This window comes from Thunnus maccoyii, chromosome 23 (assembly GCF_910596095.1).
Source record: "Thunnus maccoyii chromosome 23, fThuMac1.1, whole genome shotgun sequence".
NCBI lineage: Eukaryota > Metazoa > Chordata > Actinopteri > Scombriformes > Scombridae > Thunnus > Thunnus maccoyii.
This window is the reverse complement of record NC_056555.1, coordinates 13,760,046-13,776,498: the sequence shown is the minus strand read 5'-3', so window position 1 is coordinate 13,776,498 and position 16,453 is coordinate 13,760,046. Positions and strand designations below refer to the sequence as shown.

General features: G+C 38.2%; 1 protein-coding gene across 1 annotated transcript in view; it reads left to right on the top strand.

Moving 5' to 3' along the window:
• cacna2d4a (calcium channel, voltage-dependent, alpha 2/delta subunit 4a) overlaps positions 1 to 16,453 on the top strand; it is an 89,656-nt gene that overhangs the window by 8,103 nt on the left and 65,100 nt on the right. Inside the window, exons 8-26 of the mRNA XM_042403009.1 lie at positions 1,141 to 1,291; positions 2,065 to 2,139; positions 3,529 to 3,618; positions 3,813 to 3,926; positions 4,327 to 4,405; positions 5,720 to 5,853; positions 7,538 to 7,615; positions 7,968 to 8,048; positions 8,170 to 8,244; positions 8,447 to 8,533; positions 8,794 to 8,865; positions 9,152 to 9,213; positions 9,610 to 9,677; positions 9,758 to 9,803; positions 9,928 to 10,025; positions 10,410 to 10,503; positions 10,613 to 10,705; positions 11,536 to 11,663; positions 13,644 to 13,712. Coding sequence (XP_042258943.1) covers positions 1,141 to 1,291; positions 2,065 to 2,139; positions 3,529 to 3,618; positions 3,813 to 3,926; positions 4,327 to 4,405; positions 5,720 to 5,853; positions 7,538 to 7,615; positions 7,968 to 8,048; positions 8,170 to 8,244; positions 8,447 to 8,533; positions 8,794 to 8,865; positions 9,152 to 9,213; positions 9,610 to 9,677; positions 9,758 to 9,803; positions 9,928 to 10,025; positions 10,410 to 10,503; positions 10,613 to 10,705; positions 11,536 to 11,663; positions 13,644 to 13,712 — 1,694 coding nt within the window. The remainder of the gene's footprint in view (positions 1 to 1,140; positions 1,292 to 2,064; positions 2,140 to 3,528; positions 3,619 to 3,812; positions 3,927 to 4,326; positions 4,406 to 5,719; positions 5,854 to 7,537; positions 7,616 to 7,967; positions 8,049 to 8,169; positions 8,245 to 8,446; positions 8,534 to 8,793; positions 8,866 to 9,151; positions 9,214 to 9,609; positions 9,678 to 9,757; positions 9,804 to 9,927; positions 10,026 to 10,409; positions 10,504 to 10,612; positions 10,706 to 11,535; positions 11,664 to 13,643; positions 13,713 to 16,453) is intronic.

The window sequence follows — 16,453 nt, the reverse complement described above, 5'->3', positions numbered from 1 at the left end:
GTTTGTATTACATGTCACTTTGCTTGGGTCTGCATTAAAGTCTTCACCTTTTTTAAAAAATACTCTCTAGAGGAGATCAAGAAATAAGGGTGTAAAATGACTAGAATAACTTATAAAAAAAATAAAAGGCCAGAAGACAACTTGGCAATAATGGTGTAAAATGATTCCCAATACTTATATAAAAAACTGGATATAACCAGGTAGAATTGAATATGCCAGTACATATCTTCAAACAGCTCAAAACCTGTTTTGAAGAGTTTTGACCAACAATGAGTGACGGAGATAAAGATAACAGAATAATTGGCCAAAAATTAGGGAGGGTGGACGATAGGTGTGACCTATGCCGACCCAAGGGTATAAAAACTACGCCCCGAAGGAAAAACCTTCGGAGCAATTTGGTTCGTTGTAAAAGTGCTAATTTGCTCCCCTTTTTTGCCGGCATTAAAGAACACTTTGCAGCTTGGACCTCTGACTCCCTTTTTATTTTCAAAAGATAGTTTTTTGATATGGTATATTTTACTTCAACAATCTGACACAACATATGTTAGGGCTGGCATAAGTTTTGGCTGAACAAATCAGCACATCCTTTCATCAACATCAAAATATGCTCCTCTATTACTTTTCTTTTTTCAGTAATCTTTACAAAAAGTACTAAGTATCATGACATAACTGACTGATCTCGACAAAAACATCAGACAGAGTTTACCAGTACTGTAAATGCTGGATTAGTGTCCGGTAACAGGAAATCAAGTTCCAGGAACTCTGCCTGGTCATCAGACAGAGCTTACTGTATCCTGCAGAGCGGAAATCAAGGAGCAAGACATTGCCTATTTGGAAAGTTGCCTGTCACAGCCACTGTATTCGAGATCTCATTTATGTTAATGAGCTTGGAAAATTAGGGCATGATAATGAAGAGAGCAAGCCAGAGCCTGGACGGAGAGAACGGAGGAACATAAAAGGATAAGGCTTGAACTCTCTGTGCTCTGTCTGTCTGCTAGACTACTGATAAATAATGTATAGTCTGTGTTTATGGCTTAGTGTTATTTGATTTAGATTATGTTAAAAATAAAGTCTACTGCTTCCCCCCCCCCCCCCCCTCTCTCTCTCTCCCTCTCCCTCCCTCTCTCTCTCTCTCTTTAGGTACATCCAAGCAGCCACTTCCCCCAAAGATGTGGTGATTGTGGTGGATGTCAGTGGCAGTATGAAGGGACTGAGACTGACCATTGCCAAACACACCATTAACACAATTCTGGACACACTTGGAGAAAATGACTTTGTTAACATCATAGCAGTACGTACACACACAATCACAGAAAATACAGACACGCGTGAGCAGTCTAAGACTCACCAGAGTGTGTCTACAGTAAGTCCTGTTGAGTGTGACATAGAGATTAACACACTAACACACACACGCACGAGCTAACACACAGGTACAAGTACAGTGCTGAGAATGGGGTAAATACATGGAAAAGGACACACACGCTTCAAAAACCAGCACAAATACATAAAAACACGCAAGATTCAGTTCACACCAGGCATTCATTTTCACTAGTAAGATCAAAGCTTCAGTATTCACTTTGTTTTTAGGTTTTTCAGGATTTTGGCTGCGTGCAGCCGTACAACTACAAATCGGTATAATAAGCATGGTTTATCCTGGTATTACTGTGTGTGTAATCATACGCCTCTTGCAAATCCGCTGCCCTTAAGCTGTTTTTACACAGAATTTAAAGCTACACTCCTCTTGTTGGAGTGACCACGCAGCACAATGAAAATCAGTGCTTCAGGTTTTTTTTTATAATCCAGTACTTTAATCATAGCAATAACTGGACTTGATATGACTTGAATTTGAATTTAAATGAATAAATATCCATATACTCATATTATTAACAATTAAAAAGGTCTTGTGTCACAGTTTCAGATATTGACTGGAATGATTAAGTGTAATACCATTAAGGGATATTGTAATACTTATGGTGATTGATTGAGGGTCGTATAACTTTATCTTTTATAAATGTTACTCATGCTGCCTGTTAAGCATACTGGGTTATATGTTTGTCTTTCCAGTACAGTGACTATGTTCGCTACGTGGAGCCCTGCTTCAAGGGCACTTTGGTACAAGCTGATCTGGATAACAGAGAGGTAAAACACACACACACACACACACACACACACACACACACAAAAGGCATACTCACAGGCTCACAGCTAATTAATTCACTTAACCCCTGGTAACCTATTAATCGTAAGCTGTTATTTTGCTAATACCCTGACGACAAAGATTATGCTGACATCACATCACAGATAAAACATCACAGTGAGCATGTGTTATCAGGGTTTCAACCTGTTCATTAAAGGATTTACTGGTGAAACTTTTTGAACCAGTTCATGAAATATTTGACTGTGTGAGTTATAGAGCCAGAAGTGCTCTTTCTGTACTGGTGTTTTAAGATTTTTTTCCCTCCCAATTCCCCATCCATCCTCTCTTATTTCCGTTTCCTCATCTCTAGCAAGAGGTCATGATGTCTTCTCTTCACTCACCTTTGCACTTTTTATCCCCAAACATCTAACTCTTTTTTGCACTTACTTCTACAACACCATTAATATCTCATCTTTTTTTCCCCTCGTCATCTGTTCTCCTGTTTTTTTTTTTTTTCAAAAACTGCAACACCTGCTCAGTCCGTGTGTGTGTGTGTGTGTGTGTTTGCATGCGTGTTATGTGTTGGATGTATGCCCTACTTTCACCCCCCCTTCACATCATCACAGAGCAGGTGAGGTCGCCGGCCACTGACAATTTTAAGTCAGTCACATGACCTGTTAGCAAGGGATTTCGTTGGCTGAATACCTCGAGAAGCATGCTGTAACAGAATGGGCTTACAGATGTTGGCTGACACACTTACGCTTAAACTCATGTGGGCACACGCATAGTACACATATACACGCACATTTACATGAAGACAATCTTCAGTTTTTAGGCTGTTACTTATATCTCATAAAAAAGTGCCCTGAGTTGATTTTTGTTGTGATTTGGCACTATATAAATAAAAATTGATTGATTATACTTGATTTTCAAAACTGTTAAGCAGCATTTTTTAAAGAAACATCTTTAAGTTTGAGTATCATTCACATGTTAAGCAGTAATCACAGCAAAAAATTTACAATTAACATGTATTTATAAGGAAATATTAAATTCTTTTTAGAGCCTCAAATTACTTGGTTTGTCCCTAGTTCACATGGTGCTGGAACCCACCACCATTTAACCATTCATCATAGTGTGTATCTGCGTGTGTGTTCGCGTGTTGATTAATCCTGATTACCTCCTGGTGTTGTAGTGACTTTGCTGTAGCTAATTGGTCAGTGTGTCTGGGAGTCGAGGATAATCCCTCCTCTAGACTCTTTCACTCACTGCCTCACAATCTCTTCCTCTCTTTCTCTCTGTGTGTATGTCCGATTCACCTGAGTTTACCCGCGGGGCAAGATCCACAGCTTAGTGATAATGTCTGTGTCGATTTGTTGTGTGTCACCCTACAGCATTTCAAGCTGTTGGTTGAAGAGCTTCATGTCAAAGGAGAGGGCAAAGTGAAAAAGGCAATGAAGGAATCTTTCAAGATCCTCAATGAGGTTTGTCCCCTTTTGCAGCAAACATAGCAACAGCTAGCATTGACACCGTGAAATTGAGAAGTTCACTCAACGTTCATATCTATATGACATAATTCACAGAGATGGATTGGTTGATTTCTTGGACATTATTCAAAGGATTAAAACGTGTGTGTGTATGCGTGTGTGTGTATGTGTGTGTGTGTGTGTGTTTGTAGGCTGCAGCGATGGGCCAAGGCAGCCTGTGTAACCAGGCCATTATGCTGATAACAGACGGAGCCATGGAGGATTTCCAGGAAGTGTTTGAAAAGTTCAACTGGCCAGAAAAACGGGTATGACACACACACACACAAATGAACAAATGCAAACACCGAAAACACTGAAATACACATATTTGATCATGGTCACTTTTGGGCACATTACATAGACTTACACTCATTTCCTGAAGACTTACTCAACCCTAACCATCACCACTACTTACCTAACCCTAACCCTAACCTTAACCACTGAACCAAAAATCAGTCTTTTCCCAATTGGGGACATGGCTTTTGTACCCAATTTGACAAGCCGTCCCCGATTAATTGGTCCTAAGTCTGAAATTTGTCCCCAAAAGTAGCTTATGACAGACCACACACACACACACATACTGTATCATATACAGTATTTATATTAAGTTGTTTGATGTAACAGGTGGATGGGTTTATCATATCTAACTATATATTGTCTCTCCAGGTTCGAGTATTCACTTATCTGATTGGAAGAGAGATGACATTTGCTGATAATGTCAAATGGATTGCCTGCAACAACAAGGGTAATAAGCAAATGGGAATGAATCATTAGCCTAAAGGTCAAAAAAATTTGGATTGCGCCATAAATGTTGCTAGTCTGAATCCCCGGATCATCATAATTCCCACAAGCAAGGCATTAAGTGCCAGCAGATGCAGTGTTTCATTATGCTGCTCTCAGGTGTACAAGCACATGTGTCTGGCCAGGTCTTTACAGGTCTTAGTTACAGTGTTAGGTAGTGGAGAAGTGATCATAATAAAAGTTTCATGCTGGCTGCATAAAACATGACACATATATTTACTCCATTTGCACTTCTTACTTTTGGTTAATTGCAATGTTTGAGGAATCAAATGCTTATTCTACTATTGATGTAACCTCTTTTCAGCAACAACATATAGAGTAATAGATATGAAACCTACTGCAACGGTCATTTGCTTGCAAGTCTCAAATAAAACAGTGTCCCATCATGTTCTTAACAACATATGAGGTCTGTCGGCCCTCTGCGGTGTTGCCAGGTGGTGCTCTATAGGACTGGGTATCAGGTGCTGCCCTCTTGTGAATTACATGGGGTCATGCAACAGCTCAGACCTGAAAATAATCACTTTATCCTGCTCTGTGCACATCATAAACCGCTGACTAAATACCTGATTATCAGCACAGTTATACTGTAAACACATCTCTGGCCAAAAAATATCATATCTCTGAGTATGTGTGTGTGTGTGTGTGTGTGTGTAATGGGTAACAGGTGCACTCCCTTCTGTTGCGAACACTGACAGTTGCTTCTGCCAGAAACAAAATATCTGTCATAAAGAGACAAACATGCTTATTGTTACATTCCTGCAAAAACCTTCAATTTAGAGTTTCAATCTTAATTTAGTATGTAAGTCTACTTAATCATATTCACAGTAGCATTCTTGGGGAGATGTTACAAAGGCAATAAGGGTTGCACACATTCACATATTCATACCTTGGCAGTGCTTCACTAGCGTGTTGTCACTTAGCAGCATCACTGCAGGTATCCCATTGACGTCATTGTCCTCCACTTGTAGAAATGCCATAAACCTTAGAGTAAGCCAAGCTTTAGAGAATGCCAATAGCACATTCAAATCAATGGGATAATCTTTTATTTAAATCAGCTTAGTGTTTTTGGGAATACAAGGTTTTCTGATGTCTGATAAATGAGTTTATTTCTCTTAATATAATGCCCAAAGGCCTAAGATAGAAAGATAAAAATAATACGGTGAACATTTTCTTTTCTAAAATCTATCAATCCTTGAGTTTTTATCTGAGTAATTTGTGATATAGTGTATGTTTGAGCATGTATTTGTGTGTGCTGCAGGTTACTACACACACATCTCCACATTGGCTGACGTCCAGGAAAACGTTATGGAGTACCTCCATGTTCTCAGCCGGCCAATGGTCATCAACCATGATCACGACATCATCTGGACTGAGGCCTATATGGACAGTGTGGTCAGTTGGCTTCTCTCATTATGAGTGTGCTTGCTGGGCAGCACACAGTTGGAAGACTTAATCAAAATGTCCGACTCACTGAAGACACCTGTGCTTTTACTTTTGGCTGTGATCCAATGTACAGTTATTTTGAACATTCAAATGCCGTCTGTCTTTCTCTCTCTATGGAAACATTCACAGCAAGTCTGTTTGTCCCTGTGCCTCTCTCCATGGTACTGAAACATTCCAAACCTCTCCATCCCAAACACCATACAATCCTCTAGCAGCCACATAGAACCACGTAATGCTCTATAAATTTCTCAAATCCTAGCAACCACCCAGCACTGGCCAACTAACTGCAGTGAACATCTTAACAATGACCTGAAAACACCCATTAACCAGTGTGAACACCAGAGAAACCCTGAGAAAGTGTTTAACAACCAATGTTAGGCAAGATACTTGTAATAATGTAATCTATACACTTATCATTCATTGAAAAGAAAAAACACTTTATTAATTACTCATCAGCAGAAGTATTAAGTTACATTATTGGGCTTTTCCAACCACTCCAAATCCTTCACATGCAAATGTCACTTCCTCTGTATTTTAAAAAAATGCTCTCTATTTGATACCTGTTGGCAGAAAACCAGATATTGTTGCTACAAGCAGCAGCCTACAAGTTTTGGATGAAGTTACTGACCATCAACAGCTGATTTATCCATAATAACACACCCTGAAAAAACCCCCAGATGATTCCTCGATGTCGGCCTACCAGTGACTAACATTAGCAAGCCAGATAAAAAGACACAACATGTAATGGTAATAAGACAACTTTGGAGTTACTGGAGATCATATAGCCTACCCGCACTTTTTGGCGGAAGCACAGATAAACTTATATGAACCCTTCCTAAAAAGACAACAATAATGCCCTAAAATGAATGTAAGTAACAGAGTTTAAGTAACTGTAATAGAAGAAGTACAGTATTACAAATGTTTAGCAACACACTAACAAAGATTTCAGGCAGAAAACATATAATTTTCTTCATATTTTTCCTTTTCTTGTGCGACTGTTTCCTTTTGTTTGCTATTTCAGTTTCTCCCTTTCTCCTTTTGTGTCTCTTTTCATCTGGTCTCATTGTCATCTAACCATTTGTGCCATTTCTCTTTTACCACCATTTCATGTTTGTTGTTTTCTATCTCATCCCCTTCACCTCCAGTTCCCAAGCACACAAGAGGTAATCATACTTTGAGCCAACTTTACTCTGCTAAACTTTTTAGTAGACATAGAATAGAGTAAGGAGACATTAAATAAATAGTATCTGAAATGGTTCTATAATAGAAATATAGACTGTTCTAAACAGTTTCTATTGGTCTCTAGTAGCTCCCAGTTAGCCCAGCTTTCCGCTTAGTTCTTTTAACAAGAGAAATTTCTCTAAAATAGTTTTTGTGAACTTTTCTCAGCTTCTCTTTACTTTCCTTTGTAAGACCTTAGCTTGTTGTTGTTATTCTTTGGTTTAGATATACTTGCCAAACGCAACATAGTCTTCCAATCCATCTCCATTTCACTTAATTTTCCACCTTTGGGCAAGAGGAATGAACTCCTCCCAGCTTCATTTAGAGTTAGCATTATAGTTGTTTTCTCCTAATTTAGCTTGTCAAGAAAAACAATGTGGATTAAGTGTGTCTGTTTGTGTGTGTACCTCAGCTGTTCAACACTCAGGCCCAGAGCTTGCTCCTGATGACCTCAGTAGCAATGCCTGTGTTCAGCAAGAAAGAAGAGACTGTAAGTATTCATTTTTTAATCCCCATTAATACAACTGTCCATGACAAACCTTTCCCTAAACTTATGTAAAATATTTGTGTCTGTAATGAGACCTTTAGAATGTCTTTTCCTTTGCAAATGCGTGAGTAGATGTCCATTTCCCAAGAATTTGATTCTAATGTTTAGTATAATCCATGATTTGAAACCACACTAACTCTGAATATGTCTTGTTGTCACAAGAGAGGGTAATATATACTATAAACCATATTCTCTTTGGGGTGAATCAGCCAAATCATCCTAAACCATACCATGTTATATCACATTTTAGTACCAAATAAATCTATATTCTTAATATGTGTGTTTATTCTTATAGTTGTCTCATGGGATTTTGCTGGGAGTGGTAGGAACTGACGTGGCTTTAAGAGAACTGATGAAATTAGCTCCAAGATACAAGGTAAACCATCCATAACACACACACTGTCACAAGTTAGGATGAAACATACCATGCTAATATTAAATATTCCACTGTATTAAGTCTTCCCTGAGTATGCGATTTTGTGTTCATGTCTCTTCAGCTGGGTATCCATGGTTACGCTTACCTCATCACCAACAATGGCTACATCCTGTCTCATCCTGAGCTACGACCTCTGGTACAAACAAAGATTAGTCGCTTGAATTGTACATTGAATTGAATTAATTTATTAATTTGAAGCTGAAATGGGTTAAACTTTATAACTCTTTATAGACGTAAAGCAAATTAACCGAGCATAATAAAAAATGGGATAGGTTGCTAAAGACAGATGTTGTTTGTATGTTTGTGTGTTTGTGTGCTTGTATGTATGTGTGTGACAGTATAAGGAGGGCAAGAAGCTGAAGCCAAAACCCAACTATAACAGTGTTGATCTGTCTGAAGTGGAATGGGAAGACACTGAGGAGAAGGTTAGTAACACACACACACAGCCTTCCTAACTCTTACCATTACCTTAACATTAACCTAACCCTAACTTACTTTAATTTACGTTAAGGGGACTTGCTTTTTGTCCCCATAAGGGAGGCAAGTCCCCACAACATGACTATGTAAACAGATTTACATCCCCAAAAAATGAGGAATACCTGGTACACACACACACACACACACACATTTCTGTCCTTTTCAATTTTCTGTTTTCTATTGTCTTCATTTGATGTGTGTTTTTCAGCTGAGGACAGCCATGGTTAAAGGAGAAACTGGAACCATGTCCTTAGACGTGAGAACTGCGGTGGATAAAGGAGTGAGTACTTTTGTGTTTGCTTGTGTGTCAAGATAGCAAGAAGAGCTGTATTAGATGAGTGACTATCTCCTTCTCCAATATTTTCTTTTCATTTATACCTACATTCTCTTCTAATGTATTCCTCATTTTTTAGTTTTATTGTCATTTCTTGTATATATATTCTATTGTATATAGGTTTTATTCATCCCTGGGGACTTGTTTTTAACCTCTCCAGTACAAGCTGTAGTTCTTTCTCCCTTTGTTTACTTCATTTTTTAAACTCTTTCCTTTTCTCCGTCTCTCACAGAGGAGAGTTATGTTCCTAAAGAACGATTACTTCTACACCGTCATCAACGAGACACCATTCAGGTTTGCCTGATCGCTCTCAACTTTATGAAAAGATTACTTGAAATGTCAGCTACTGAAATTAAATATCCACCATTTGAACAAAGCTGGGGACAAGATACCTGTATGAATCCTGTGTAACCAATATCATCCATTTGGCCTACACTGTTTCTCAGAGGAACAACATTTGATTAATACCTGTTGTGTCCTTATAACAGTTATAATGAGTAAGATTCATACTGCCAGTTATGTAGCTTTTTGTCCCAAGGCACATTTAAACAATTTATATATAATAAGTATTCTGCTAACACAAAAAAGGGTTGTAAACTGTTTGCTAAATTGAAAACTGAAATTTGAAACTTGCAATATTGTTTCTATTTAACCAACAATTAAATAAAAAATTTCTTCTGTGTTTGACAGTATGGGTATAGTGTTGACTAGAGGATATGGAGAGTATATCTTCTTTGGAAACGTCTCTGTTGAGGAGGGTAAGTCTTTCTCTTCTGTCTCCTTTTCTCTGTATTTTGCCTTTCTTTCTCTCTCTTATGTCTTTTTTGTTTTTCTTCAGGTCTTCATGACTTACAAGCTCCAGATTTGACCATAGCCAACGAATGGTGAGTAGAACTAGCAGAACATACTGTAGGTGTGTTTACATCAGTGCAACTCGTATTAACTCTTTCCACAAAAATATGTGGACTTTTTTTTTTTTGATGAAATTGTTTGTTTGTGTCCTTATAGGACCTACTGTGAGACGGACATTGACCCAGCGCATCGTAAGCTGAGCCAGCTGCAGGCTGTGGTGCGATACCTTACAGGGAAAGAACCAGATCTGGAGTGTAAGTCCAGACTTCATTTCCAGCGTATTATCTGTCCACTGTGGAGAAATAAAAGACAAAGCCTGAATCTCAACGCATCATTAAAAACACCAATGCATCTATGTCAACTTTGTTTGTGATATTTTGACACATGAGCTTCTTATAAAAGCTCAGTGACATCAACAACAGTTAAATGTGGCCAAAAATATTAATCTAGATCTTGATGAGGTGTTTGGCGTGAACATAAACTGTAAACTCAGATACAACATGAGAATTCAATAATATTCTTTTGTTGACTGTTACCCATGTTTATTATTTATTCTGCCTTTCTCTGTGCGTGTGTCTCTTTTTGTACGCCTCAGTCTTTTATCACCGTTAGTATTAGATTTATGTTTCTCTCTGCAGGTGATGAGCTGCTGTTGCAGCAAACTCTATTTGATGCAGTGGTCACGGCTCCTATGGAAGCTTATTGGACCGCCCTCATGCTCAACACATCTGGGTGAATATTAACACACATGCACACCCAGACGTGGACTTTTTTACATCATTTTACTTTTTTTACTAATATTTACCTTGTCAATTATCTGTCTGCTCATCCTCCCTCTCAGTATGGATGAGGGGGTTGAAACGGCATTCTTGGGGACCCGATCAGGCCTGATGAGATTCCAGAGGTACACTGGCATTGAAAAAAGAGTTGGCAAGTGAGTAAGAAAATTTATTTTTTTAGTTTAGTTTATTAGTCGTACTGATATGTCCAAAACCAAAAGGGTTAAAAATATGTGAATTATGGCAATTAAGAAATTCAATTGAAGCTGATATTACAGTAAGGTGCAAGTTCGCCCTCTGGTGGTCAGTAAAAGGGGCAGCTGGACTTAATGCCTGAAGTCATTTCAATGCTGTACCACACCGATGAGTCTCTCTGTGAAACATTGTTTCAAGAATTGTTTCCTCTAAAGAATATACACTGCTATTACTCCAGACTGGCAACATTACATGAAAATAAATTTAATATTGCTCTCACTTTTCCCTGTGACAAGCATAGATACAGTTTTACAGCATATTTGTGTTCAGAGACATCCAGCTTTTGTGATATAGCAACTGCAAACATTAGAAATGATACCTTTATCTCAAATATTATGGTATTATTATACTATTGAGCAGAATTTGTACACTGAGATTTTATATTAAATGACATGCAACAAAACAATGTGTTTTTTTCTCAGTAAACTCTTTCTGTAGTGCTGAATAAACCATTTAGTATTATCCAGTTTAACATCACCCTTTATCACTGTTCATTTCTTCCCTCTTTCATTTTCCACTTAATCTCACAGTGTCCTTTCTTTTTCCACGACATTATGCTTGTTTGTTTGTTTATTCTCACCTCACTCAATCTTTTTTCTTTCTTTAACTATCATCAAATCTTCCTGTTGCCTTCTTCATTCTATCCCTCTTCACCTGCTTCACTCTTTGCTCTTGTCATTATTTTTAGATAGTTAGTAAGATGTTAACACTATTTTTTGTCTCTCCCCAGGTCTTTCCTGAGCCCCACAGACAAGGAGAATATGTTCACCCTGGACCATTTCCCCGTGTGGTACCGCAGAGCTGCCGAGTACCCAGCCGGACAGTTTCTATATTACATGCCCAGACAAGAGACTAGAGGTAGAAGACAAACCTTTAATAATCACACACACACACACACACACACACACACACACACACACACACTCTTTCTCTTTTTGTGCTTTTGTATTTCCAATTTTCTGAGTCGTGTTCAGCAGGTTCAGCCAATAACCTCTCAGTAAAAGCCATCAGGTTACAACTGCCCATTTCTGTTTACCCTTTTGTGTATTTATGTAAATTGCTACAACACAGGTTTGCAAAGTATTTTTTTAATGAGGCAAATGGCCCAGAAATTGTTGTGCAGCCCCGATTGATATTTTGTTTAGTTTTATTCTTCACCATAGTTCATATTCCAGGATGTTGTGGAGAATAATAAACAGCTCCAGACTGACAAAGTAAACAATCACTGTCATCATACATATCATCACATAATACTAACCTCCATCTTCAAGCCTCGGCGAGTCTGAAAAAAATCTGTGATTTTGAGACAACTTTTCTTTCTCTGTACTGTATTTAATTTCCTTATTTTGCTCCAGATGAATGAAATGTATTTTTTTTTAATGCTTTAAACAAACACGTTCACAGCAAAGTGCTTTAGGCAGCAACAAAGGAAGGAATTTGAATAATCATCAACAGAGTGCAGACTTAAATGTAATTACACTGATCTACAGTATATTTAGTGTTATGAGTTATGAGGCTCATTACAAACTACAGAGAGTCTCTATATATCCACTTCCTCATTTACTTAAAGATTCAAATTACTGTCCACATGAACAAATCATACAGCCATCATGTAAAACTGTGCTATGAAAGTACAAATATACACAAATAGTTCTATATACTGTATGTATTAAGCTGTTGTTAAATGTAGTGTGTTGTGTTCAGACGTATTCAGGGACTATGAGGCTGACTATAGCGCCACCTTGAGTGCAGAAGAGGTGGAGCGTGAAGCGGAGGAGGGAGGGAGAAAACAGAGGGAGGCGGAGGAGAAGGAGGAGGAGGAGGAGGAGGAGGGTAGAGGAAAACTGTTAGATACTTGGCATGCCTCCTCTTTTTATTTGTCTTCCTTCTGATTTTCCTGAGCCCTGATTTCAAAGTGTATCTATTACTGCGGTCTTTTTTTTTCTATCTTTCTGTTTTCTTATCTTTTTCTACACCTATTTCTTCTCTCTCTCTCTCTCTCTTTCTCTCTCTGCATGAGCATGCACTTAAAATATGGGATCCTCCTCTCCTCTCTCAGGGAGTCAGTAGAGTTTCTGGCTCATTTGCATTGTGCTGACCCAATACCTCCCTGTCTTTGATGAATTATGGTTTGGAAGTAAAAATCTGGTTTTGTCGTGCTTTTTCACCGTTATCATAATGTTACTACATTATGTTACAATATGCAATAGCAAAAAAAAAGAAAAATCCCCCTCTCATCGAGATTGCATAATTTCCCGAATGCATGATTGTCACACAGACATAGACCAGTTTCTTCTTAGAGGGCTCAATAACAGCAATATAATGCAGTATATGACACATACACATATGCACAGTCCTTCTGTTAGGAGTGTATTAGTCGATTAGCTCTCATAATCTGTGTTACATTATGTTTAAAATGTTAATCTGGCTGGAATCTGTGGCTTGGTGACAGTTGGCATCAGGTGTCATGAAGGCTGTAAATAGACACGCTGAATATAAATGCATGACTTTATTAGTTATAACCGACCCAGTCCAAGTCTGGGTAGTAAATCTGTCACTCGCATATTTTCATACACATTCTGGCATATCTGTACTCACATTTCAGCTGTCACTATCACTGTGAGTGTTCAATTCAAGTATACAGTACATGACCTTTTTTTTTTTTTTTTTTTTCAAAACATTCCTCTTTTTGTTTCTTGTGCATGCGCATACTCACGCATGTGTTTGTCAGGAATAATTGTGTGTTTGTGACATGCATGCATCTACTATATGTCTCCATGTGTATGTAATATTAAAATGTATTCATGCTAATTGTGTGTGTGTGTGCTGCTCTATCAGCAGGGAGGATAGTGATCGCTACCACTTCTATCACTGTAACGGTGGGGAAGAAAACTGCCATCGCTGGAGGTAGGATGACACACTCTTTATGTCTGTCTTTTACACACGTGCTTTTATTCCCCTGCTCTTTATCTCTCCTTTTTTTTCTTCTTTTCTTTTCACATATACACTTCCAATGTTTTCTCTCTTTCTAAACTTTCCTTTTCTCTTTCTCTTGCAAAAACCCAGAACTGTAAAGCATCTCCTGCCTTTTTTATTTTCTGCTTTCTCCCTCTTTGTATTTTCTTGTGCTTTCGATTGAGAATTAATTAGCAAAATTGACTGGCTGGGTCACCGGTGATATTTGAACTTGTTGATTGCATGGTGATTGTTGGTTGTATACCTTCCAATCAACTGTGCTGATTAGGCAGTTACACTCTGCCATGTTGATTGGATGTGCTGTGAGATTCACTCGGAAGCGAACTGATGACAAACTCACATATTTGATTTGTTTTTAGCAGAATTTTAAAAAAAAAGAGTTTGGCTTGACCTGCACGCTTGATTACATCTATTATTTAGTATTCACTTAAACATAAGACAGCAAGGTGTTTTTATGGCAAGAGGATTGTGTTAGTTGTGTTTAGTTTCTGTGAGATTTGAAGATCCAGTTAAATCAATTAGTTCTATTTCCATGTAAGTAAAACAGTGTGATTAGAGCCTGACCAATGCTGGATTTTTTTGGCCAATACTGATATTAATACTTGAGAATAATAAAAATGTATTGGCTGATATTCTTTTTATTGCATAAACACATATTTTCTGACAAAGACATGTCTGAGCAAAGATATTTTACCATTGAACAATAAACTTTATAATCAAAGATGTCAGTAACAGTAACAGTTACTAAAAATTTACAGTAAATTTAAACATCATTCAAATTTTAATTAGTTTAATTGATTGTCATAAATAGAAAAACATCAGTAACTTGAATTGAGAAAAAAAAAATAGTCAAAATACTTGAAAATGCTGCCAATAAACCATTTATTGTTACAGTTTAATACTCGCACCATGCAATTTCTTTTTACATATCTGCCAACATACTGTACATTTCAATGTCAGTAGAACTCTGACAACCTGATATTGGTTGAGCTCTAATTATGATCACTTACCTGAGATGCTTGGAGTGTACTGTACCTTCATTTCGTCTGCTTTCTTTAAACTCATCAATGATTTTGTGTGCGGCCTCTTTCCTGGCAGGTGTTTCAGATGATTTCATTTGCAAAAATTTTATGGAGCTGTAATGATGTGAGAGTGTGCGTGTTCTTGAGTATTTTACAGACGGAAACATTTTGTCTTATAGTTCGTAGCATCTGGCTTTCTCTCACTGCTTGCTTGATGTGTGTGCTATTGTGTACATGTTTGTCCGTGTAAGCCCATCTGTGTGACACACTCATCAGTGATAATTATCTGTGTGAGACAAAACTCTCTGGAGCTGCATCCCGAGAGCACGTGTGTGTGTGTGTGTGTATGTGTGTGTGTGTGTGTGTGTGTGTGCGTCTGAGTGTATACCTGCATGCATTTGGGGCCTCATTACCCTGACAGACTAGAAAAACACTCAACTACACTCTCACACCCTCACAAACACACATGCTTATCTGTATTTCACAGCTTTCGTAGAAATTGGTTCAGGTGTGAAAATCCTGTTATATTTGGAAATGGAAAAACAGGAGGGCAAGCAGAAGTGAGAAAGAGTTCAAAATAGATGTGTTTCTGTCTTTCTCTTAATCTCATCACCTTACTCTGTCTCATTCGTACAGTTTTTAAAAATGTTTTCTCTCCTTCCGCCTCATTCTTTTTCCTCTCTGCTTGTGTAGAAACATTAACATCACAGTATGTTGAATCCAGTGCTCTGCTGTAGCCTTCTGTAACATAGATACCAGAAATCTTAAAAAACAACATTTACAAGAAAGTAGGAGTACAATAATAAGAAAAACATGCTTTGCTAGTTTGTGTATGATGGTCACCAGCTGGAGGTCAGAGATCATCATTTTTATTCACCACTGCATCACTGGATGACAAGTGTAACAGCTTTTCTAACAGCTGCTTTACAAGAATGCAGAGGGGAAAAGCTGTATTAATGTTTTATAGACTTGCTCTCTCTGACTTTCTCATCTGCACATGCACATGCACACACACACACACACACACACGCACACACACACACAAAACTCACTGTATTTCACCCTTTGACATTCTTCTTTACCCTCTTAAACCCTCACATACATCTCTCCTTTCTTTGCCTCTCTCTTCTCAAGCTGTCAGACTGTTCTCCCTTCACTCCCCCACGCTCTCTCTCCCTCTCTCTCTCTCTCTCTCTCTCTCTCTCTCTCTCTCTCTCTCTCTCTCTCTCTCTTCGTCGTCTCCTTGTTAGTATGTTTTATCTGTCATGTCTTTCTTTCTCTTATTCCGCTGCTCTCTCTCGTTTCCTCTCTACATCTACAATATTTCTTGCTGCTGAGAGTTACTTTTACCTCCTGAACACGAGGGGATCAAATATTCAAGAGCCAGCTGGTCAAGAGGCACACAGAGACACACGCACACTCAAAGCTATGCTGTTCCCACCTACAGTATGTCATGACACCTGTGCTCGTGGGAGTGTGTACACCACCTATGTCTCAATCTAGCATTTGAACGTGTATGTGTGTAAATGTAATCAGAATTTTCAGCGTAATAGCACGAAAAAACATTTCAAACAGCTCTGTTACATGCAGATATGTGCAAGTGTAGAAACTGTACATTTGCTACATACTCAGTAACTTGCTCAGGGACAC